Source organism: Euprymna scolopes, chromosome 46, assembly GCF_053919585.1.
Source record: "Euprymna scolopes isolate OS-2025 chromosome 46, ASM5391958v1, whole genome shotgun sequence".
Classification (NCBI taxonomy): domain Eukaryota; kingdom Metazoa; phylum Mollusca; class Cephalopoda; order Sepiida; family Sepiolidae; genus Euprymna; species Euprymna scolopes.
Genome location: NC_136527.1, coordinates 91,179,105 through 91,205,907, shown reverse-complemented (window position 1 = coordinate 91,205,907; position 26,803 = coordinate 91,179,105). Strand labels below are relative to the sequence as shown.

Below are 26,803 nucleotides of genomic sequence, written 5' to 3'. Positions count from 1 at the left end.
GAATTGTCTTAAAAACGCACACAGAAAAAAAAAAAAAAAAACAAACAAACACGGTACATAAAAATAAATCTTGGTCGCAAAAATCCGAAACAGAAAGACACCTATTTATTTAAATATCTTTTATTTAAATACGTTCGTTTTGTTACTTTAAAAAAATGTTTTGTAAATATATATTTTTTTCTTTTAAACCTTAAAAAGTTTTGTAAATATATTTTAAAAAAAAATTAAAAAAAATTGCTGACGAATATTCGAGCATGTTTGCTATTTGACGTGTTTACAAACAACCGACGCCATGTGCTTATTGTGCCAATGTCAAGGTCGAAACACCGGTGTTAGTTGAAATGTGCGCCGGTCACCGCCAGGCGGCGTCGTCTGCTACAGGGTATCTATTCTTTACTTGATCCACAAATAAATGTTATCAAAGGCAAAATAAGTTACTTTTCTACCAAACTGGATATATTTTTCGTGTTTTTATTCAACGTAACATGTTTATTCAGCTCGAAAAACATACAGTGTTTACCGATGTATTGGAAAATTCAAGATAGCGCCTCACTCCCTCTTTAACATGGTAAGTTTGGGAAAAGATGTTATAAATAAAAAACTAGACAAAATACTATTAAAAACCCGCCGAATATATGTCAACCTACGTCACGGTAACATATATTAAGCGAGTTTTTAACAGTATTTTATCCAGTTTTTTTATTTATAACACCTTTTCCCAAACTTACCGTGTTGAAGAGAGAGTCAGACGCCATCTTGAATTTTCCAATACATCGGTAAACACTGTATGGTTTTCGAGCTGAATAAACATGTCACATTGAATAAAAACACAAAAAATATATCCAGTTTGGTAGAAAAGTAACTTATCTTGCCTTTGATAACATTTATTTGTTATATATGTGTTTTTTGACAACTTTTTCGAATCTATGTGTACAGTAATACAAACCCGAAATTTGATAGTTACGGAAAGGGCCATGTTAAAGGTGCCACAATTCAAAGTTGCACTATATCGTATTATTTTTAAAGGGTTTATGAACAACGCATTAGATTCAAACTTTGCACAATCAGTCCATTAGTGTTATTAACCATTTAGCCACCGTAAATTCCCACTTCAATATTGAATGACCCAAAAGGCGTCTACAGGCTAATTTTTTTCATGAGACCCACATCTTACGCCTTTAACGTGAAATCTCTATAACGCACACATTACTTTTCGAGGCAGACCATCGCAACAATTGAAAAGAGTTGCCTTTTGCAAAGAACCTTTCTTTCAAGCGTTCGCAATCTTACTACAAATGTAAAAGTATTATAATCTCTTCTTCTCTTCTCTATATAAATAAAATGAACTCATTTTTTCCCGTGGGATTTTGACCTTAATAGGATTAAAAATCAAGCTATTTCATGCAAATACATTATGCACAAACGGCAGAACAATATCTGAGGTTTGTTATAGGCTTATTAGTTCTCAAATTCCTCGATAATCTTAGATTTCTATACTTTTTCTGCTGAGAAGTCACGGCCAAAATCGGTTAAGATCAATGGAAGTGGTAAAATATTTTCTCTCTTAAAAATTCCTCCTCCCCCTGCCACCACTTAACACCGTTTGGAGATCGTTCACAAGGAACAGTTGAGAAGAGAACACCGGTTTGGCTTTGTAGTTCTATCATGTTAAGTTATTTATAATCACTAAACTAAGCTGCAGTGCTCTGTGGCGTAGTGGTTAGGTTGCTGGACAATTCACATTATATTTTCACGTTCGCGCCGACCTACCATAGTGTTTTTTTTTTGTTTTTTTTTCCTAAACAACTGGAATGGACTTTTCTTGGTGGCTGAACTGTTAACGTTGCAGATGTTTTTTTTTTTTTTCACACTTTATTTTCCTACTTTTACTCATGACTCCGGGTTTGATCCTTCCTACTTACCTACCATAACATTTTTTAAAACTCCCCCCCCCCCGTCCCGGAAACAAACACTCGGGCAACGCCGGGTACCCCCGCTAGTTTTAAAAATAAAAATTTTATTTGAATTTATATAATAAATAGGTTAATTAACCGAGAACCACACCACCCTACATAAAAACGTATAAGATATCAATGGATATATACTTGAGAATCAAAATAAGGAAAAGAATATGCTGTTGTCATAGCCCTAATAATCATCTATCTATCTATATAATCATTTATCTATCCATCCATCCATCTATCTATATGTATGTATGTATATATGTATGGCGACTAAACTGGTCCCCCACGAGACTAGCATCGTGTGTGTTTGTGTGTATGTCTCTCTGTGTGTTGGGGTGAAGAGGGCTCCCGTAAGCCTTGGTGAAGGCAACCTTTCTAGGAGACCAGTACCCGCATTAAGCTTGTCTGCAGTTTAACTTGTTGCTGGCTATCTTTATATAATAAATAGGGCTATGACAACAGCATATTCTTTTCATTGTTTTGACTCTCGAGTATATATCCGACACAGTATCAATGGATGTATATCTTAGAGCTAAAACAAGGAAAAGAATAGGCTGTTGTCCTAACCCTAATAATAAATATATGCTTATGAAAGGATAAAATAAAATTATTGAAATCAAAATTTGCCGATAATTTACAGGCATGGGAGAGAAAAAAATGAAGGAACTGATTTGCCTTGTCACTGCTTCCCATAGCGCTATGTATGACACTATTGGTGTCATGAATACATGCAGCGAGGTGCATATTGCAGTGAGGGGGGGGGTTGACCGGACGGGATAGAGGAAGAGAGGGCAGAAGAGGGGGTGTTAATGTCTGATTGGGACAAAACAGAAATGTCTATGGGGTTTTGTCAGGAAGAGAAAAAAAAACAAATAATAATTGTTTTTATCTCATTGTCATTATATATCTGTTAACATGAAAGGTTGTTTTTAAATCCTCTATTGAGAGGTTTGAAGAGATTCAGAGATTCTTGGCTGATTAAGGCTGACAGCTTAGAATGGGGGTCAAGGGTTGGGGTCCAGGGTAGGGGTTGCCGCCGGGCGTTGTTCGACCTGGGGTGACTAATAACTCCTAATTTGATAATAAGTAAAGGCCTCAGTGCAAGTGGGGGTTGAGGTTTGGTAGAGATAAGCTCTAAGAGGAAGAATGGAAGGGTGTTTGTAACCACTCTCTGAAGGAGAGGTGGGGAAAAAGGGGTTGGATTTAGAAAAAGGAATTCTAAAAAGAGAAGAGTCGTAGCCAGCAAACTGAACGGCTGGGCTGGTCAAGCGCTCTTGATTTGGGAGCCCTCAGAGCCTGATGTTAAGATGTGAACTAGCCTGTGTTAATGGGAAATCTGTGACTTTACTGGTCTGGTCTTACATCGTTTCACTGCTATAGTCAGTCACCTCAATTTAGACAGTAGCTGTTATGAAGTAATGAAATTAATAAATAGTTTGTTATTTTTATAAACTGGAGTTCTGTTTGTGGTGAGGACTCTTCATTTTGCAGCAAGCCGCAAGGACCAGCAGAGTGATTGATGTATCCGGTGACTACCTACACAGGGCAGGAGACGATTTGATCGAGAGGCAAAGCACCCCACCATTAAAAACAGTGGGAGAAGACGATCAACAGGCCAACTTGTGATGGGACAACGTACGATCGAGAGGACACCTGTCACATCGGGTGGAATCCGACGAGGTTAAGGACACCCGGTGTGGTTGGTGTTGTATCGGTGGCGTTATACTATGTCGGAAATTAGGAACTATAACCCATTTACTCTTATATTTGTGTCGGTCGGCACTAAAAAAAAAAATTGTCGATATAAGACCATTGCAACAATTGAAAAGAGTTGCCTTTTGCAAAGGATCTTTCTTTTTAAGCGTTCGCCATCTTACTACAAATGTAAAAGTAAGCCTTTTTTTATAATTTTAAAAATAAAAATTTTATTTGAATTTATATAATAAATAGGACTATGACAACAGCATATTCTTTGAAAGAACTGATTTTCCTTGTCACTGCTTCCCATAGCGCTATGTTGGAAATTAGGAAGTACGTTAGCTGTTATGAAGTAATGAAATTAATAAATTTACTCTTATATTTGTGTCAGTCGGCACTAAAAAAAAAATTGTCGATATTTGATTCTCAATTAGAAATGTTGGCACTTCTACACTATTAGGACGAAATTTTGTTGTCGATAAATGAAGTTTTCAAATACAAAACAAGGCAGCTTTGTCGTTTAGTTTGTCAAATAGCCTCAAACCCTATTATCACAAAAAGGGACACGTTAGGTCGACAGCGGTATATTGCGCTTAATGTAAGCCAAATAAAAAAAAAGAAAGAAATAATGAAAGATAAAGTTTTAAAATGAATAAATGTGTTTTATTTTATAAAATAAACAATTTTAAATTATAGTTTAAAATTTTTTATTTTATAATTTAAAATTTTTTATTTTATAATTTAAAATTTTTTATTTTATAATTTTTTATTTTTTATTTTATAATTTAAAAATTTTTTATTTTATAATTTAAAATTTTTTATTTTATAATTAAAAATTTTTTATTTTATAATTTTATAATTTTTTATTTTATAATTTAAAATTTTTTATTTTATAATTTAAAATTTTTTATTTTATAATTTAAAATTTAAAACATTAAACAATACAAATAATACGTTGTTTAACAAATAAAAAAAAATCCACATAAGTTAACAAATTTACCGAATTTCCATTACTAACGATAACTTTATTGTCCAATTGTCTATTGTACACTCTTTAACCCTTATCCTCGAGAGGCCTCTGGGCCTTGATAAGTGGTGATGCCTATGTAAAAAAAAACCAAAAAAAAAACCTGGTTTCCTCCAAAGGAGGAAGTTTCATGGGGGTATGAAATTCACAAGGGGTCCCCAGTCGCATGTATATCCCAGTTAAGGGAGCTGATAACATTAGGTTTTTGTAACTCTTGCAAGGAGGTGTTGACGTCCTCCTACATACAGCACCTGGTATTCCTAAATTGGTCACCCATTTTAGTAATAACCAGGATGAACACTGCTTAACTTCTGTGATCTGACGGGAATCGGTGTGTCAACATAATTATGCCATATACCTATCTTATCCTTGAGTGGCTATTGACCTAGATAAGTGGTGTTGTGTTATGGAGAGGTGCGAGTGAGCTATTGACCAAGCAAACGAAAATGAAACAATGGAATCCCCGGGACCTGAAGCCATGATGTCAAATCGTTATGGGCTGGTGATGAACTGGGTTACCAGGTCGAAATACTTCAATAAAAGAGAAAGATAAACAAAGCAGAGAGAGAGAGAGAGAGAGAGAGAGAGAGAGAGAGAGAGAGAGAGAGAGAGAGAGATGAAAGCAAAGAGAAACGATTGTCATGTTTCGTAACCACCCTTGCCACTAACCTCCCCTACTGCTGCCATTGTGTTGAAAAGTGTATATTAAATATTGCGTAAAATAAACTAAGTCTGTTTTTATTCATTGATAACTGAATTAACTGTCCATTTTAATCGCTAGACGATCACCAAACAGACATATACGTGACAGTCGCAATAGTAAAAATACTTATAATTTATATAAATTTTGTTTTTTCAGTCGTCTCGGATAAACGTATTACTGGAAAGCAATCGGATCAAACAACTCATAAAACAGCCAGCAACGAATCCAAACCGGATCATGACAAAACCAGCTACGCTATCGCATCGCCGGTCCTTCTTTGGTTCTGAAGAGTATGACCCGACCATAACTCTCATGCAGGACCTCATCACGCGTGATCTCGAATCGCCAGACATGGACGACAATAGTTATTTTCTACAACTGGCTTCAGAAATTCCGGTGGGGATTTTCTCCAAGAATCGTCTTTGGAATGTCTTAAAGGAGGATGGCACCACGTTTGAGCTTCTGATTCCAACGTTGATCGTCAGTCTGGAGAAGTTGCTCAAGGAGGTCGAGCAGCAACACCTGATCAATACGACAAATGTCTGCCACAATTTCAACCCGATCAATTTTCTGGCGCATCATCTGCACCATAACAATCCACGTTACCTTAACGTGTACAAGATGTCCACCTACGTGAAGCTTAGACGGATCACAAAAGAATTCTGTAAACTGATTTATGATGACAAAAGGTCAGTGTTTTTGGTAAAATCTCTGTTTTACAGTTGTTGTAAAAAATGAAATTTAAATTTTGTTCCATTTTAAATTCGGTACATTTTTACATTACATCCAACTCGGCGTTTACATTCGACATGTCGACTTTTATAGGTTTTCGGGTGTGCTGACAAGGTTAGGGGTGTCTATTCCGAAAGCTGTTTTTAACATGGGGAGGTTGAGGGTGTGTTGTGGTGGCAACCACTTATTTGCATATGCGAATAACATAACACTATAAGTGGCAAGCCTAGGTTGGCCTTGGTGTGTCTTACTCAAGTGCCACCGGAAGTGACGCCGAAGAGCGTACATGTCCTCCCACCAAGACTCTCTGACTCGACACCGTCATTTGTACATATTGTAAATATACCTTTTCTTTAATACACTTATTACTGCGTTATCTTGTTGTTTGCGTCTTCATTGTATTTCCTTACTAATTATTGTTCAACCTTGCAACCACAACAGGGTGTTTATTCGTTGTAAGTATACTCAAAAACCTATAAAAGTTGACATTTCCAATGTGAGCGGTGAGTCGGACTTATGTGAAAAAAAAAAATACCGAAAATTGACTTTTTTTTTTTTCGTTTAAAAATTAAATTATTTCGTTTTTTCTTAGTAAAATTTTATTTCTATAAAAAGTACGATTGTTAGATGTTATTCTTTCGATTATGGATTTCACTTTTCGGACTCACTTCCGCATCTTCGGTGTTTTTTCCACTACATTTCGGCCGTATCATCCCTCGGCCTTCTTGAGGTGTATCTCGAACTTGGGAACTGTTTTTTGGAATTTCGAACCCAACCCTTTATTTTTATGGGGTTACCATGTTCCCGAGTTCGAGACACACCTGAAGAAGGCTGAAGGATGATACATCCGAAACATAGTGGAAAAAACACCGATGATGAGGAAGTGAGTCCGAAAAACGAAATCCATAATGAAATCACCTCATTCCAGAACTATAGACAATTAATGCCCCTTCTAATGTCTGAGCTAGTTCCTCGCTCCTTGGTTCTTGGTCAATCTAGAGGAAACCTTTCATACTAAGACAATTACTATGTATTTGGATACATGATGATTGCAACGTCTTGTCAGACGAGTGCCACTCCCTCAGACATTTAAAATCCATGAGCCCAAATGCCTGAGGGAGTATCTATACAAAGATGATGTTACAGAGTCTTAGCTTTGTACGACAGCTAAGTCTCTCTCTCTCGGTTCAAAATGTTGAGATCCAGCAACAAGCAAGAGCAAGATAGCCAGCAGCAAGTTAAACTGCAGACCAGCTTAATGTCTTCCGCTTTATGGTTTTTTAAATCAGAGATTTGCTTCTCCTAGAAAGGCTGCCTAATAAAAAAATTTAATTACTTAAATAAAATTGATTTAAAAAACCTTAATTTTATTTAAAAAATAATTTTATTTGATTTTTTTTAGATGAAATAATGTTTTTTTAAATAAAAAGAAAATTTTATTAAAAGAAATTAAATTTTATTTAAAAAAATTAATTTTATTTAAAATGAATTAATTTCATTTAAACAAAAATTAAAATGTATTAAAACCATCAAAAACCATTAAAAGAAAAATCAATTTTATTTTTTCAAAATTAATTTTATTTAAAAAAAATTATTTTATTTAAATAAAAAATAAATTTTATTTAAAAAAATTAATTTATTTAATATAAATTAATTTATTTTAAAAAAACTTTATTAAAAAAATAATTTTATTTAAAAAAAAGTTTATTTAAAAAAATAATTTTATTTAAAAATATTATTTTATTTAAAAAAATTAATTTTATTAAAAAAAATATTTAAAAAATTAATTTTATTGGAAATAAATGAATTTTATTTTTAAAAAATAATTTTGTTTAAATAAAAAATTAATTTTTAAATAAAAAAATTTATTTTTTTAAATAAAAAAATTAATTTTATTTAAAATGAATTTATTGTATAGAAATAAAAATTAATTTTATTTTAAAAAGTTTATTTTATATAGAAAGAACTAATTTTATAAAAAATTAATTTTATTTAAAAAATTAATTTTGGTTAATAAAATTTTTTTTAAATTAATTTTTTCTTACTAAAATTATTTTTGTGTATAAATTTTTTTTTTAAATAAAATTATTTTTTTAAATAAAATTATTTTTTTTATAAATTTTAATTTTTTTAATAAAATTAATTTTATTTTAATAAAATGAAATTTATTTCAAAGAAGTTTATTTTATTAAATAAAAAATTAATTCTATATAAAAGAAAATTAATTTTCTTTAAATAAAAAATTAATTTCATTTAAAAAAATTAATATTTTAAAAAAATTGTTTAAAAAAATAGGTTTATTTAAGACAAAATTTGTTTAAAATATTAAAGTCATTTAAGAAAAAAATAAAAATTAATTAAAAAAAAATTAATTTTATTTAAAAAAATAATTTTATTTAAAATGAATTAATTGTATAGAAATAAGAAATTAATTTTATTTAAGGTTTATTTTTTAGAAAGAATTAATTTCATTGACAAAAATTAATTTTATTTAAAAACAATTAATTTTGTGAAATAAATGTTTTTTTAAATTAATTTTTTATTACTAAAATTGTTTTTGTATATAAAATTAATTCTTTAAAATTATTTTTTTAAATAAAATTATTTTTTTAATAAATTTTAGTTTTTTGTAATAAAATTAATTTTATTTTAATAAAGTGAAATTTGTAATAAAGTTAATTTTATTTAAAAAAATTAATTTTATATAAAAGAAAATTAATTTTGTTTAAATAAAAAATTAATTTCATTGAAAAAATTAATTTTATTTAAAAAAAAATAATTTTATTTAAAAAGAATTATTTTAAAAACAAAAAAGCAAATTAAAAAAAAATTAATTCATTTGAAATAAATTTTATTTTTCTAAAAAAAAATAAATTTTATTAAAAAAATTAAAATTTATTTATTGAAAACAAATAATTTTATTTAAAAAAATTAATTTTGTTTAAAAAAATTAATTCATTTAAAATAAGTTTTATTTTATAAAAAAAAATGAAGTTCATTAAAAAAATTAAAGTTTATTTAAAAAAAATAATTTTATTAAAAAAAAATTAATATATTTAAAAAAATTAATTTTATGTATGAAAATTAATTTTATTTAAAAATAAATTAATTTTATTTAGAAAAAATAATTTAAAAAAAAAATTAATTTCATATAAACAATTAATTTTATTTAAACAAAAATTTTTATAAATTAATTTTATTTAAAAAAATTAATTTTATTTAAAAAAATATTTGTTTAAAATAAATTTTATTTTATTGAATAAAATAAAAAAATTTAAAATAAAATTAATTTTATTTAAAAATAAATTAATTTTATTTAAAAAAAATAATAACTTTATGTAAAAAAAATTAATTTTATGTAAAAAATTCATTTTATTTAAAAAAAATAATTTAATTTAAAAAAAATCAATTAAAAAAAAAAAGTCTATTTTAAAAGAATTAATTTTGTTCAGAAAAATTTATTTTATTTCCAAAAAATAAATTTTATTTTAAAAAATTAAAAAAAATTAAAGAAATTCATTTTATTTAAAAGAAATTAACTTTATTTTAAAAAAAAATAAATTATTTCAAAACAGTATTTATTAAAAACTAGTGACCGCCATTAAAACTTATTAAAATCTATTAAAATCCGTTATTTCTGGACAACTTTTTGTTTTACCAGAAAGATAACATCTTGAAGTTTATTATGTTAAAAGCAGAATGATAGAATACTTTTCTAGAATTTTTAATAGATTTTTTAAGTTTTAAATTAAAAATAAAAGCACAGTTGATCCAGTTTTCGTCCAATGTCAGCAAAACAATTTTTTTAAAGATTTTTTAATAAATTAAACTAATTTTTTTCATCTCTAAACAAAATTCACTATGATTGACTATAAGAATATGCAAATATATTACAACATAATTACCTTATATTTTAATAAATTAAAATAATTCAATTATTTAGTACAATCTCGTACATTTACTGCCGCCATCTTGGATCTTCATGATTTTTAATGTGACTAGACAGGCAAATACGTTTTTTTTTAAATCGCTGAATCAAATTATGATTACAAATTCCATTTATGGTGAAATATGTTATTTTTAGCTTTATAGTTTTTTCCTTCATAATAATTGATCAATCAAGCTTTAAGTTTTTTCTAATATTAAAAGTAAGCAAAAACTGCTTATTCTATTTTTATATCAAACATAAATTTTTAGCATTTTTATATTTCTCAGTTTTAATATCACCTTTAGTCAGTTTTTAATTTCATGATTAAAATCATTTTTTCTTTCTTATTTTCAAATTAATAATAACCAAATGAGCCATAAACTAGATCATACTGTATTTTCTCCAATTCTTTATTGCATAAATCAAGTTGACAAACACTTTCATTAGAACTTGGTGGCCCTTAAAAGGGCCGTTTTTGGTAACCCTCTGGGGTGGGGATGGGGGATGCTACTTGTTGTCACAACCATCATCTACGGAAATCCATGTCTTCATAGTTATTGTTAATTTTCAGAAAGGAAGATAACAGCTTTTTGTAAACCATAACAGACTACCGTATCTTGAAAAAGCCGTAATATACAGATACAATTAATACTTATAATTTTCACACCCTGTTTTTTTTTTTTTTATATTTCTTTTTTGGTATCGATTCTTTAAAGCATTCTTTGTGTACTGGTATATAGCAAGTTTACACATTCGAAAACAAAATTTTAAATTTATTTTTAAAGATTCAAAAGTATACCTATTTTAGCATTTTCATAAAAAAATATTTTTTTATCCTCATTTGAAAGATGATAATTATTGATAACATATTCAATGAATTTCAAAACGTAAAAATAAAAAAATATTAAGCACATTCAAATTTCGGATTTAAATTTGTTTGATTTTTTTTTTTTTTTGCTCTTGTTTTTCTACACTCGTTCATGGGTCGAACAAAGAATAAATGAGGAAGGAGGTCGGAGGGCTTGAAGCTCCCCAAAATATATTCATACAACGAATATAAAAAAAAAAGTTATCTATATATATAAAAGCGAAAATGTATGTATGTATGTATGTATGTATGTATGTATGTATGTATGTACGCTTTTCCTCGATGTCCACAAAAGGCTTCTTTCAAAGAAGCGCTTGCTCGGTTCACAACTTCTTAAAACTTTTTATATCATCTATAAATTGTAATATCTCACACTTAACCACGGAGCTCGCCTGTCTATTTAATTTTAATGACTTTCAAACGTAAAAAAAAGCGAAACTCGACTCTAATCACAGGCCGAAAGCCAGTTGTCTCAAGAGAGCTAAGTAACGTTTGTTCAATGTCGACTTCGTCATATCAGACTGTAGCTTTCATTTCGCTCCTCCTAATAAACAGGGAGCGGGTTTTTAAAAACAAACCGATTTATTCACCTCATTCAAAACTGTCCCGCACAAAATGCTTACTGCTGAATACCTATCGCCGTCACGTCAATCAAAAACGCGCACCTGTTTTTTTTTTTTAACATTTTACTATTTTCCAACTGCGCGTCGTGAAGGCTTCGTTTTTTTTTTCACATTTTCGGGGTTTTTTCACATACCCCGAAAAACACCCGGGCAACGCCGGGTACCCCTCGCTAGTACTCATATAAAGTACATTCTTTATTAATTAATTGGGGAAAATTTTATATTGATTAGATAATTACCTGATTTTTGGTAGATTTTTTAAAGACATTCTTTTATTCCTCACATTCTTGTGAACAACAATTTACGACCTCAGTTGCTAAATGCCTTCTCTTTGAGCATAACATGTTCTCCTGTCTACTATAATTTCGTACGTGTATTTTATTTCTCCATTCTGTTAAGTTAATTTCGTTTTGTTGGGCTCTTTGCCTTTGCCTTCTTTTCAATGGGTGCAGGGAAGGTGTTACAAAAAAAAAAGTGATAGTAGCAGGGATGCCTGGTGTTGCCCGGGTATGTGTAGGTGGTGTAGTAAGGAACCTGGGGGGGGGGAGAGGTTAAAAAAGTGGTTGTAGCAGGGAGATCAAAACAACAGTAGGCAGCCTGGACGGAGACAGGTTTAAAAAAAAAAAAATAGTGGTAATAGACAGGCTGACTTGTACCCGTAACGTGAAAGAGAGAAAAGGTTAAAAAAAAATCACGATATCATCTTAGTCAATGCCTCCATGGTGCGACCGGAAGTCCTGAGTGTTGAAATTAAGCGTAGTCAATCCAACCGAGACGATGAGTTTGCGAAAATGTTGACGCTAAAACTGACCCCTTGGCTCAGTTGAGGGTGAACAAATTAATGTTTTTAGCCAATTTTTCGATATTTGTGGTCCGAAGGATCGAGCTTCAAAATAATATCGATCCGTCGCCTCTGTTGAAAGTTTTAAAAAACCTTGTTAAACTTTGTAACATATTTACATTCTATGGAGGTCAGGCGCGAACGAAAACCCAATAATTTCATCCTACCATATTTCTTCAAACTGAAACATAATTATCAAAGTGTACTTACGCAAATAGATAAAAAAAGTCTTTATTAAAGTTTGTGCCATATTTCCATGGAGTACAGGCGCGAACGCAGACCCCACAATTTTATTATACCATCCCTATTTAAATTGAAACATACTTATCAAAGTATTTTTATGTACATATATATCAAAAACCCTTGTAAACGGTTTTATTTTCATTTTTTATTTCCATACTTTTGGGGGCCAGGCGCTAACACAGACCCCACAATTTTTATGAACCACCGTTCTGCCAGATCAAACATACCCATTCCTGATCTTCAATACATCTTCTATCATTTTATGTAATCAGTTTTTTTAAAATAGTCAACCATATAGGAGCCTATTCGTGAACACACACAGACGTTTAGCTTTATATTATAGATATATAGCATATGCAATAACCCTTTACAATAACTCTATTTGTAACTTTTAGTTTCTTTTAAAATTGCAAAACCAATCCGTTTGGCGTAGAGACTACTCTATCCTATTCGAATGCTTAAATACGTGATGATGGCAGCAAATTCATTTTCGAACATTGCCATTTCTTGATATAGCACAAAAAAAAAAGTATACAGAAACATGAAAACATTCAGTGATGGGCCGCAGCTGCACGTTCTTGATGGTCACTTCTATGTATAATCAAATGCTGCTTCAAACCACCTGCTGTTTTGTATGTCCGCCTGCAGTTGACACAGGTTAGATCTGGCAACACAAGACTGCTTTGTGGCCCACTGTGCTGATGAGTAGTCTGGTGGCTTATCAGCCCAGCTCTGCTCAGACAATCTTCCGCACACCTCACACTCCAAACCAATATATACATGATGATTGCAACGTCTTGTCAGACGAGTGCCACTCCCTGAGACACTTTAAGTCCATGAGCCCAAAATGCCTGAGGGAGTATCTATATAAAGATGATGTTACAGAGTCTTAGCTTTGTACGACAGCTAAGTCTCTCTATCGGTTCAAAATATTGAGATCCAGCAACAAGCAAGAGCAAGATAGCCAGCAACAAGTTAAACTGCAAACCAGCTTAATGCGGGTAATGGTCTCCCGCTTTATGGTTTTTTAAAATCAGAGATTTGCTTCCCCTAGAAAGGTTGCCTTCACCACGGCTTACGGGAGCCCTCTCCACCCCAACAAACACATACATACACACAAGCACACACAGTGCTAGTTGGCCGTTGAGCCCGAAAAAGGGTTCATTCGCACTTTGGAAGGTCTTGTTTTTAATCCTTCAGGGAGACTAGCCGCCCTCCTCACCAAACAAGTCTGGTGGGGGAACCAGTTTAGTCGCCGGTAACCCGACCATGAGGCAGGTAGTACTGGGTTACATGGTACCAGTAGCATATGACATGACCTGACACAAATACATACATACATACATACATACATACATACATACATACATACATACATACATTTAGACAGACGGGTGAGATTTATATTATAGATTGTGCTGAGATTTTAGAAAACCGTCCAACCCTTCCTGATTCTGTGTTTCAGTGTCGTCTTGTGATCCTTGGAGTTATCCACGGAGCTCGCCTGTCTATTTAATTTTATTGACTTTCAAACGTTAAAAAAAGTGAAACTCGACTCTAATCACAGGCCGAAAGCCAGTTGTCTCAAGAGAGCTAAGTAACGTTTGTTCAATGTCGACTTCATCATATCAGACTGTAGCTTTCATTTCGCTCCCCCTAATAAACAGGGAGCGGGTTTTTAAAAACAAACCTATTTATTCACCTCATTCAAAACTGTCCCACACAAAATGCTTACTGCTGAATATCTATCGCCGTCACGTCAATCAAAAACGCGCACCTGTTTTTCTTTAACACTTTACTATTTTCCAACTGCGCGTCGTGAAGGCTTCGTTTTTTTTTTTCACATTTTCGGGTTTTTGTCTGGTGGGGGAACCAGTTTAGTCGCCGGTAACCCGACCATGAGGCAGGTAGTACTGGGTTACATGGTACCAGTAGCATATGACATGACCTGATACAAATACACACATACATACATACATACATACATACATACATTTAAACAGACAGGTGAGATTTATATTATAGATGGTGCTGAGTTTTTAGGAAACCGTCCAACCTTTCCCGATTCTGTGTTTCAGTGTCGTCTTGTGATCCTTGGAGAGATCATTGCATTAAATACTCCTACCTTTTTTTCTTTTTTTTTCTTTCTTTTTTTTTTTGTAAACCAGGTTGCAAATACTGAAAGAGAATGAGCAGGTCAAGAGACAGGAACAAGACTCGAGAAATCAAGCGAAAAATGAAGAGATGATACAGCGTTACAATGCTCTTCAGAGACAATTTTCAGAATGGCTGCTGCCTTTGCAAAATAAGCTGTCATTGAAATCTGTAAGTATCTTTGACTTTTGCAGAGATGTGACGTCTGGAATATTTTGCAACCTTTTCTTTTTTCTTGTTGTTTTAAACTCATTTTCACCTCCAAATATTTATTTATTTATTTTTTATTACATTTTCACCCCAAACCAGGCACAGTGTTCAAAAGAGAGTCGCTAACCTAATAGGTCCTGAATTGTCATCTAAGCTTCGACCTCTCTCCCATCGACGAAATGTTGCATCCCTCTGCCTGACGAACTGCAAACACTTGTACCCCCTTAACGTAAATACCCTCGACAAACCTGACAAGCAGCAAATCCCACCCCTCCACAGTAGAGATCCCCAGATGTAAGAAAGCCTTCTATGCCAATAGTTTCTCCTTCAGAACTGCTAGACTTTGGAACTCCCTTCTGGGATTCTCCTGTACCAACTGTACCGACATGCGGAAGTTCAAGTGTTATGTGAACAGATATCTTGCTGCTCATCTCCCTTCATAATATCCCTGAAACTTAAGTCTCCTATAGTAGCCCTCCACATCAAAGTGGCACTGTGCCTTGTTTGGGGTGAAAATTGAATAAGAAAAATGAAAATTATAAGATGTATTTTTTCAGTGTTACAATGATGTCTGTTCACATAACACTTGAACTTCTGCATGTCAGTACAGTTCGTATCCGTTACTAAAGCACATTGGTCCTGACAAGAACTTCCAGGGAAAACTCAACAGCAGACGTAGCCAATGACATATCGACCCCTTGATAAAAGAGATTGGGAGATTCGACATTCCTATCCAGGTATCGTGGTTAATTCAATAGTTTAAAATATCAAGGTTTCAAATTATTATTTTTGCTTTGCACGGTCACGGGCGAAAGAATGCTTTCCAGCTGACTATAATCTAATTGTCTTCAAGTCCAATGTAAACAAGTTCTTGATGAACCGTCCCCCCTAAGTAATCCAATTTACAAAATTTCCACGACTTATGATTACTATGCTATAATCCCGTTGACTAATGCATATCCATTAATCCTTATCCGCCAAACTTTCACGAAATACACATGTCTAGCCAAAACCATATCAATAATCTCCCACACTCTTTATCTGTGCCTAAACCTGGACGTAGATTCCATGAACAAAGATTCTTTCATAGAACTCCACGCCGGTGGAACTCTCTTCCGATTGCCTGCTTTCCAACTGACTACAATTTGATTGTCTTCAAGTCCAATGTAAACAAGTTCTTGATGAACCCTTCCCCTAAGTAATCCAACTTACAAAAAACTCCCACTACTTATGTTTACTACGCTATAATCACATTTGACTAATGTATACCCATTAACCCTTATCCTCGAGTGGCCTCCGGGCCTTGATAAGTGGTGATTCCTGTGTTAAAAAAAAAGAAGATGTTTTGTCAGCGATGTATTAGCATTTTATAGTGTTTAACACCCGAGGAGCTGGTTGCTGTGGCCAGGACATAACAGCTGCTTCAGAAATGTCCCCAAAACAGGATATGCCAAATAGCACTCCTTGTTAAATGATAACTGAAAGATTGTCTATAGTTTTTCATGACTAAACGAGATTTTTGAAGAATTAATTCCTATTTCAGTCACTTAAATTCTTTCTAGTTGACAAAACGCAGACTCAAGTCAGATTTTGTTTTTGTTTTCCCACGATGAAATGATTGCTTATTCACCTCAGCAGCAGCACTAGCAGTCTGTTCCTTTTTTTTTCTCTCTCAACTGATAGTAAAGTCACATGCGAACGAAGCAACTTCCGAAAACGAAAAAACGTCTGTCGAAAACCAAAAAAAAAAAACCTCCTTCTCACAATTTATATCATCTCCTCTTTACATAAAACATAATTCACGACACCAACTGTCAACATCTATCCTCTCTCTCGGCTTTCTAAAACTCAACCGACTCTTCTCTCCAATTCGTCCATTATTCCCCCACCTTTGCAAATTATTCCTCGCAAATTACTGCCTTTTATGTATGTCAAGTGCCCATCTACAAAATTTTTCCTTTCCTTCTTTTTCCTTCTTTGATCGCAGGCCAAACAGAGGTGCGGTCTCTATTACAAATTGATCTGTTTGTTGATTTGTTCCACAGGTGAAAAGTGCCCTACACACTTTTGTGGAATTCTCCAGAGACGTTCCAAAGGAAATATTTGAATCCTCCGAGCTGGATCTCAGTCTAGACAAAATAAGCGATTCCTATCGGATGCTCAACTGTAATGAATTTAGTGAGGTAAGTAAATACATCGTATATTTTTTCTCCTTTTTTCTTTTATTTGTTTTTATGTTTTTTCCCTTCTACCTTTTTTGTTTTTTATTTGTCTTTTTTAATATGCTTTTTATTGTTTTTTTTTATTTGTTTTTATTGTTTTTATTATTTGTTTTTTTATTGTTTTTATTTGTCTTTTTATTTGTTTTTGTTTTTTTTATTTGTCTTTTTATTTTTATATGCTTTTTATTTGTTTTTATTTGTTTTTTATTGTTTTTATTTGTCTTTTTATTTGTTTTTTTTATGTTTTTTGGTTTTTTATTTGTCTTTTTATTTTATATGCTTTTTATTTGTTTTTTTTTTGCTTTTTATTGTTTTTATTTGTCTTTTTATTTGTTTTTTATGTTTTTTGTTTTTTTATTTGTCTTATGTCTTTACTTTATATGCTTTTTATTGTTTTTTATTGTTTTTTTTGTTTTTTTTGTTTTTATTTGTTTTTTTTTGTTTTTATTTGTCTTTTTATTTGTTTTTTATGTTTTTTTTTATTTGTCTTTTTATTTTTATATGCTTTTTATTTGTTTTTATTTGTTTTTTATTGTTTTTATTTGTCTTTTTATTTGTTTTTTTTATGTTTTTTGGTTTTTTATTTGTCTTTTTATTTTATATGCTTTTTATTTGTTTTTTTTTTGCTTTTTATTGTTTTTATTTGTCTTTTTATTTGTTTTTTATGTTTTTTGTTTTTTTATTTGTCTTATGTCTTTACTTTATATGCTTTTTATTGTTTTTTTTGTTTTTTTTGTTTTTATTTGTTTTTTTTGTTTTTATTTGTCTTTTTATTTGTTTTTTATTTTTTTTTATTTGTCTTTTTATTTTTATATGCTTTTTATTTGTTTTTATTTGTTTTTTATTGTTTTTATTTGTCTTTTTATTTGTTTTTTTATGTTTTTTGGTTTTTTATTTGTCTTTTTATTTTATATGCTTTTTATTTGTTTTTTTTTGCTTTTTATTGTTTTTATTTGTCTTTTTATTTGTTTTTTATGTTTTTTGTTTTTTATTTGTCTTATGTCTTTACTTTATATGCTTTTTATTGTTTTTTATTGTTTTTTTTTGTTTTTTTTTTGTTTTTATTTGTTTTTTTTTGTTTTTATTTGTCTTTTTATTTGTTTTTTATGTTTTTTTATTTGTCTTTTTATTTTTATATGCTTTTTATTTGTTTTTATTTGTTTTTTATTTGTGTTTTTATGTTTTTTGGTTTTTTATTTGTCTTTTTATTTGTTTTTGTGAGGTAATACTCCTATATTTTTCCCTTCTGCTTTTTTTTAATTTTTTATTTGTCTTTTTGTTTTATATGCTTTTTATTGGTTTTTATTTTTTATTTTTTGTTTTTATTTGTCTTTTTGTTTTATATACTTTTTATTGGTTTTTATTTTTTTTTTTTGTTTTTATTTGTCTTTTTGTTTTATATACTTTTTATTGGTTTTTATTTATTTTTTTTTTTGTTTTTATTTGTCTTTTTATTTCTTTTTTATCTGTTTTTTGTTTTCATGTGCAATTCTATGAAAGAAGCTTTGTTCATGGAATCTATGTTTAGGTTTGGGCACAGATAAATAGTGGGGGAAATTATTGACAGTGGTTTCAGCTAGTCGAGTGTTTTTTGTGAAATTTGGCAAGGGGGGACCGTAGATTAGAGCTCAGACGAGCACTTGCCTTGAAAATATTCTTTTTATTTATTTTATTTATTATTATTAAGAATCTTACATTTTCACCGATGCCATAATTCACGCCAAATCTTAACTTCGATGTGTTCACTTAGCTGACAAACATTTGACTTGTCCTCTCCAATTCACCCTTCTTAATGCAGCTATTCCCCTCATATGCAAATTAATGGCTTTATATTTTTAAATCACATGATCGTTAAAGTTCATTTCACATCACATAGTCCTGTGCTCAGATTGGCACTTACGTCTCTAGCCATTCATACACAGCCAGACACAAGTAGTCATTCATACATGCCTAAACACAACTAGTCTTTTAGTACATGGCCAGACACAACAAGTTCTTCAAACATGGCCAGACATAACTAATCACTTGTATATGGCTAAACACAACTAGCTCTTTATACACGGCCAGGCACAACTAGCCTTTCATATATGGTCAGACAAGCCCTTCATAGATGGCAAGAAAAATCCCGCCGTTCATAGACGGCCAGACACAAGTAGCTCTTTGTACATACAAAGAAATAAAATAAAATACTGCAGGAGTACCATATATATATATATATATATATATATATATATATATATATATATATAGTCATCCACATACAGTACTGTTTCGCTGTTTCACAGCTCATCAGTGCGGCTAGACAGGCAACTACCTCAAGCCAGGATTGAAACCCGACCGTTTGTACGGCAGTCAAGGCTCCTAACCATTACGCTATTGGCGGCTGCTTGAACGAGTAGTGAGTTTAACGATGTTTTGATATCGTTCGAAATACCTCCGCTCGATTTGTTTACACAAAGAGCGTCGCTTATATGCTAATGGTAATTCGTGTTTCACTTCTCAATATGCTCAACTCAAGGTGAGGAGCACTATATATATATATATATATATATATATATATATATATATATATATATATATATATATATATACAATCCAACAACGCAGCAGCTTACAGAAAATATGAAAGCTGTAAACCGGAAGTCAGATTCGACTTCCGCTCTGTTCAGGGGCTCACTAGTTGAACATATTCGAACTCATGATTCGAAATCAGAGTTACTTTTATGCAACATGCAAGCAAATCATTGAACTTACACAGATCAAGCAAACTTGGAAAAGATCTGACAGATGTATAACTGAAGAATAAAAGACATCAAACCCTCTGAAACATGCAACCAAACAAAAAAAAAAACAATCCTAGTTGGAAGACCAGAGAGGATAACGGTCAACAAGATAAGTAATAACTACAAGGTTATGAATTTCACACTTGCTGTCCTCATCAATTCATGTGTTTAACTGTTAAACTCTGGAACTGTCATGGATTTTTATGGTGAATGTCGGCTAGTCATCAGTGAAGAAGGGGGTGTGATTTTCCCAACATTCCAAATTGATCTTGTGTCTGCTCTCATAATGAGGCGAGTAACCCCAACCCTAACACTAACTCTACACAAGTTTTAGAATATTCACATATGATTGCCTAAAAAAAAAAATAAATAAAATTGGGGCGAGAGACGATAGGTAAGGGTGTTGATTCAGATTTTGGGTACTTGTACAGTTTGAGCAAGACATTAAAAAAAATGAAAATATCGAAAAAAAAAACGTTATATTGTACGTATCCGTTATGAACTGAAGATCTCTGGAAAAAAATTTCACTTAATTTGATCGAGTAGTTTTTTTTACAGCGGGAAAACACGTTTTTATGACAGCACGTTGAAGGCAGACATCTTGGGGACCTGGATATGACCTTAAACTATATCCAGTGGTGAGGCCCAAGCTTACGGGCTTTGGGGAGTGTGGAGCTACCCTTTAATTGCCATTGCTCCCAGGTGCACTCTGACCCGGAGTGGCAGTACTTGTTAGGGTCCCAACTATGGGTTAAATAGAAACCGACTTGAAAACAACAAATATATTCTATTAAAAAAATTTTTCTTCAAAAACTAGGAACTCGAGACTTCTGGAAAATCTACAACAGTGTAGTAAATAATGGGCAATCAACAATTCCCCCACTAACCAACAATCACGAGGTCGTCTCCTCAGCAACCGACAAGGCTAACATGCTTGCCAGTCGGTTTGCCTCAAACTCCACACTGGACCCTTCCAACCACCCTCTACCTGACTTTCCTATGCGGACAGACGCCACACTAGACGATCTGAAAACCACCCCTGCTCAGGTGCATGCTATCATAAAAAACCTTGACACCTCAAAAGCATGTGGACCCGATCTTATCCCAGCTGTGCTATTAAAAAAGTGCTCAGCCGAAGTAGCTCCAGTTCTCTCCAAACTCTACAACAAATGTCTTAATGAAGCTTGCTTTCCGGGCTGTTGGAAAACTGCTTCTGTTGTACCAGTATTCAAGAATTCTGGCGAAAGGACAGACCCATCAAATTATCGCCCCATTAGCCTCCTCCCACTTTTTGCCAAAATATTTGAGACCATAATTAACCATGCTCTAGTCCATCATCTTACAGATGCTAAACTACTGACTGACAAACAATATGGATTTAGACAAGCCCGTTCCACAGCAGACATCCTCACTGTGATCTCTGAACGTATATACCATTCACTGGACAAAGCGGGGGAAGGCAGAGCGGTAGCTCTAGATATATCTAAGGCTTTTGACAGGGTATGGCATGAGGGTCTCCTCAGTAAAATCAGATCATACGGTATCACTGGTAGAATACTTAACATAATTAAATCCTTCTTAGATAAGAGAAAAATCCAGGTTGTCCTCGACGGTCGCACATCTAAACAATATGATATAAATGCGGGAGTGCCCCAGAGTTCTATCCTTGGACCTCTATTGTTCCTGATATTCATAAATGACCTCCCCGACAACATTGCCTCTGAGATGGGTATATATGCTGATGACACTACACTCTATGGCAGACACAACAGGAAGACGAATGAACACATTTCTAAAGAAATGGCAGAAACACTAGAGGAAGACCTCCAATCTGTAGTGGAATGAGGACAAAAGTGGTTGGTCGCGTTCAATGCTGCCAAGACTAAACTAGTTTCATTCAATAATTACAAGAAACCCTCTCTACCACCCATAGCAATGGCCAACGACTCTTTATCTGAGAGTCCATCTTTCAAACTCCTTGGCCTAACGTTCACAGGAAACATGAGTTGGAACAATTACATTGAAGGCATTGCCAGGGCCGCTGCAAGAAAGGTAGGCTCTCTCTACCGTGCTAGAAAACTACTAACACCCGAAAGTATCCCGTACCTCTATAAGGCCACCATTCGCCCATGTATGGAGTATTGCTGCCACATCTGGGCTGGTGCATCTGCTACTAGTCTCTCGCTCCTTGACAAGGTTCAAAAGAGAGTCGCAAACCTGATAGGCCCTGAATTGGCATCTAAGCTTCAGCCTCTGTCCCATCGACGAAATGTTGCATCCCTCTGCCTTTTCTACAAGTGTTTTAGTGGTGAATGCTCTGACGAACTGCAATCACTTGTGCCCCCACGACGCGAGCACCCTCGACAAACCCGACAGGCTACTAGATCCCACCCACACACTGTAGAGGTCCCTAGATGTAAAAGATCTTTTTACTCCAATAGTTTCTTCCCCAGAACCGCAAGACTCTGGAATTCCATTCCAGGTCCCTGCTTCCCCAACAGTACTGACGTGCAGAAGTTCAAGTGTAACGTGAACCGACACCTTGCTGCCCAAATCCCTACATAGTACCCCAGTAGTTGTTGCCCCTGATAGTAGCCCCCTACACCAAAGTGGCAATTTGCCTTGTTTGGGGTGAAAATGTAATAAAAAAAAAAAAAAATCTTTGGATTCGGCATTAAATAACCCGAAAAGGGTTGATATGCCGTAAAACAAAAACAACCAACCAACAGACATCTTGTATTTTTTTTTACATTTTTGTTTGGATTTAAGAAACGCCATGGGGAGATAACTCTAGTTAAAGCGCCGACACTCCCTCCCCATCTTTAATACTATCTTTTCTTCTCAAAAATCAACCTTTTGCTCAGTATCATAACAAATCGTGGTAAAATCCCTTGAGAGCGTATTGTGTTTATATGAGAAAATAAAGCTGTGTACGCATTATAAATGTTTCTTTTCTGTGTCTTACGTTATACATTAGTACATTAGGGGTCATTTCAAGTTAAAAGTTTATTTACTGCACTCATCTGAACTAGAGAAAATCATTATTTAAATGTGTATGTCTCGTTTAAATAACTAACGATGAATATCTAACATGGCCGACCAGACGGGTGATCAAAAAGTCAGATCGAGTGTACACAGCTTTATTTTCTCATATAACCACCGTACGCACTCAATGGATTTTACCCAAATCGTTTTTTCGCTGTAAAACAAAAAACTACTTGATGAAATTAAGTAAAAAATTTTTTCGGAGAACTTCATTCCATAACGGATACGTACAATTTAAACTTTTTTTTTTCTCCATATTTTCATTTTTTAATGTCGTGATTAAACCGTACAAGTACCGAATTTTGTAATCCAGCCCTTTATTGAAGTCCTGAGGGTACATGGTTTTATGGCAATCTTTGGATTATTTAGTTAATTTTTTTACTACCTTTGCACAGTATTGAACTCAGAACCTCAAGATTATCTGCATATTCTACTCGCCACGGTCAGGTATCTAGTATAAATGCACTTACGTTACCTATTTAAGGATCTCCATCATCATCCATACGGAGTAATCTCCCCTTGGAAAAAAATTGCTTTCTATCTAAGTTATGTCCCTTGTTTTTAAAAAAAAAGATTAGATTTTGAAATTAGAGCATTAGACTTTTTGCATGATTGCTGACATTTATTGCGTGTGTTTTTACTAGTATTTTGTTTTAATTTTCAGTTTATGAGAGATTATAAAGGGCTCTCATTAAATGCTTATGGTAGCCATGTTTTTTTTTTTTTTCATTCTAAATGAACAAAGTTGATACTCGGTTTGTTTTGAAATAAAAACACATTAAATATTAAAAGCTTAAACAAAAAAGAAACAAAACTAATCTAAGTAGGTAGAAGAGTAACTTATCTTGCCTTTGGTAACATTTATTTGTTGTGTATTTGTTTATGAAATTAAAAAGTATAAACAAGTGTTGTATTTATTTGGAAATTAATAATACAAAAAATTGTTTTCAATAAAATGGAATTTGGACATTTTTACAGTATACTTGGAGCTTGGTAAGTTGTTGACTTTTATTATGTTAGAGAAAATACTTAGATCCACACGCATCATCATCATCATCATCATCATCATCATCATCATCATCATCATCATCTCTTATCGCAATAGAAATTAACCCATCGAATGGCGGTGTTGTTTGCCTCCTTAAGGTCTTGGTTTGTGCAATGAGGACCCAATTGGAGGATGAGCACATTCCTGGGCAAGTTGTAAGGAAAAGGTCGAGGAGACTTGCGTTTTGTCTGTCAGAGTCGGACGTACGAGTGGGTTGGTAAACAAGTCACAAAGTTTAAAGTCATATCCAGGACCACCGGACTTATGAAAAAGAATTTAAAAAAAAACTACTCCAGTGAACCAAGTGCAAAAGAGATACAGACAATTGCTCTTAAAGGGGCAGTTAGTATCTTAAAAAAGATCTCTCGGTTGGAGTGTATAAGATGCCTTTAGTTTCACAATCATCATTATATCTTATCGCAATAGAAATTAACCCATCACATGGCGGTGCTGTTTGCCTCCTTAAGGCATTGGTTCGAGCAATGAGGACCCAATCGGCAGTTTTCTCTAAGGTGGTGCATCGTTTGTACCTCTCCACATGGACATAAAGGTGAGGTGTCTAAGCCCCACTTGTGGAGATTGTCTTTTGTTTTGCCTACTTTGGCTCTGGCCCTATTTAGAGTCACCCAGTTTTTTCTACCAAGATTTGAACCCTGGGGGAGTGTTTCTTTTGGGTCTGGTAGGGCTTCATTTTTATTCCTGCTGTTATAGTCTCGCCATCGTTCCATCCTATAGGAGGCAGCTTGCCTGGGATCGATTAAATTGTGTAATCTAAAATTGATAGCACTCACTTTCACTGACGCTGTAATTTACACCAAGTCTTAACTTTGATGTGTTCACTTAATTGACAAACATTTGACTTGTTGTCCTCTCCAATTCACCCTTCTTGATGCAGCTATTCCCGTCAATTTTTTTTTTTCTTTTTTTTTTTTTTAACGTTTAAAAATTTACTAGAATGATGAAATAAAATATTTTGGATCACAAACATTGCCAATTATTCGGAAAAAAGTTAGAAAATATTAAAATTATTAAAGTTTTAGAAAAAATGTTTAAATTATTTACTTTTGATAGTTTTTGCCTGTAATTTCAAACGATTTTCAAAATTTTTTTTAACGATTGAATTTTTCAAGGTTTGTGAAAAAAATGTGGAAGATTTGATCTTAAACTTATTAATGAATAAAATATTTTGTGACGTTCAAATCAAATTTCGTCTGTATTATTCAGTGTAAAATGTGATTAAACCCTGGGCCTTCCTCTTTAATATATAGAAAAAAACTACGATAGATTAATGACTTTATATTTTTAAATCACATGATCGTTAAAGTTCATTCCACATCACATAGTCCTATGCTCAGATTGGCACTTACATCTCCAGCTCTTCATACACGACCAGACACAACTAACCCTTGAATACAGCCAGACATAAGTAGCCTTTCATTCACGGACATACGTAACATGCTGCTTATACATGACCAGACATAGCTAAACGTTCATACATGACCAGGCATAACTAACCCTCATATACGGCCAGACATAAGTAGCTATCCATAGACAGCTAGACACAAGTGGCCCTTTGTACATGGCCAGACGCAAGTAGCCCTTCATACACAGCTAGAAATAACTAACTCTTCGTACACAGACAGACATAACTAACCCACACACAAAAAATAAAATCAAAAAGTCTGACTATCGAATTGTAATCAACTAATGAATTGCTGACCTCATCAATTCATTCTTCTTGATACACCTATTCCCCTTATATGCAAATTCAAATCTTTACAATTTCATGATTCGACTGTCCACAAACCCTCGACAACTTCCTTGTCAAACAACTCGGATAAATACACAGCCTTTGAGATCAGACACATTTGAAAGAACCTATGAGAAAACATTCGGGTGAGCGTCCTTATTCGTGTCAGCTATGCCCGTCGTCGTTTGCGACAAGTTCAATCTTGAAACAACATATGCTAACGCACACTCGAGAAAAACCTTTTTCTTGTGAAATCTGCGGAAATTCTTTTCCAAGAAAAAATTCCTTGCAACAACACATGTTTACGTGTTTGCCATCCTCAAGCCATACAGAGCGTCCCCAGGTTGCGGATTGGGGAAACCCCTCTCTTTATAGAGGGCAGCTTTGAATATTAAATCAGAAGCCGCTGACAATGAGGAATTATGAAATGAAAATGAATACTAAAAATAATCCATACTGGCTGGCCGTCGCCCAGGATAAAAAGAGTCCCTTTACTCGTTCACACACCAGACGAGAAAAGGTATTTGAAGGTGTGAACACTCTTACCTCAGATAATGGTACTACCATTACAGAGGTCCACTTGGATCAGCCAACAGATCGTGAATTAGATCCTGGCCCCAAACCATCATGTGCAACTACAAAAAAAGGAAACAGATGAAGCCTAAAAACCCAACCCTGGACAGTTGCACAAAAGAAGGTATTATTATATTGCTACCATTATTCAAAGTTTGAAAAATGGAGCAGAACTTCGAATGAGATCCTACAAGAGAAAATCAAGAATTCTGACCTCCCTGAAGACAAAAAGCAGACAACCCGGTGAACCAAGGGCAAGTGAAATACAGACGATTGCACTGAAAGGGACGGCTAGAATCCTGAAAAGATCTCTTGGTTGGACTCACTAAAATAGGGGTAAATGTTAGACATCTGGTTGGATGTCCCACCCCCGCTAGAAGAAAAAGATGAA

The 26,803-nt window shown here is 33.1% G+C and overlaps 1 protein-coding gene across 1 annotated transcript in view; it reads left to right on the top strand.

Moving 5' to 3' along the window:
- Positions 1-361: 361 nt before the first annotated feature.
- Positions 362-26,803, top strand: part of LOC145270909 (EF-hand calcium-binding domain-containing protein 5-like) — a 205,353-nt gene continuing 178,911 nt past the window's right edge. Inside the window, exons 1-4 of the mRNA XM_080126458.1 lie at positions 362-382; positions 5,549-6,081; positions 14,796-14,952; positions 17,037-17,174. Of these exons, the coding sequence (XP_079982584.1) occupies positions 5,630-6,081; positions 14,796-14,952; positions 17,037-17,174 (747 nt within the window). The 5' untranslated portion in view covers positions 362-382; positions 5,549-5,629. The remainder of the gene's footprint in view (positions 383-5,548; positions 6,082-14,795; positions 14,953-17,036; positions 17,175-26,803) is intronic.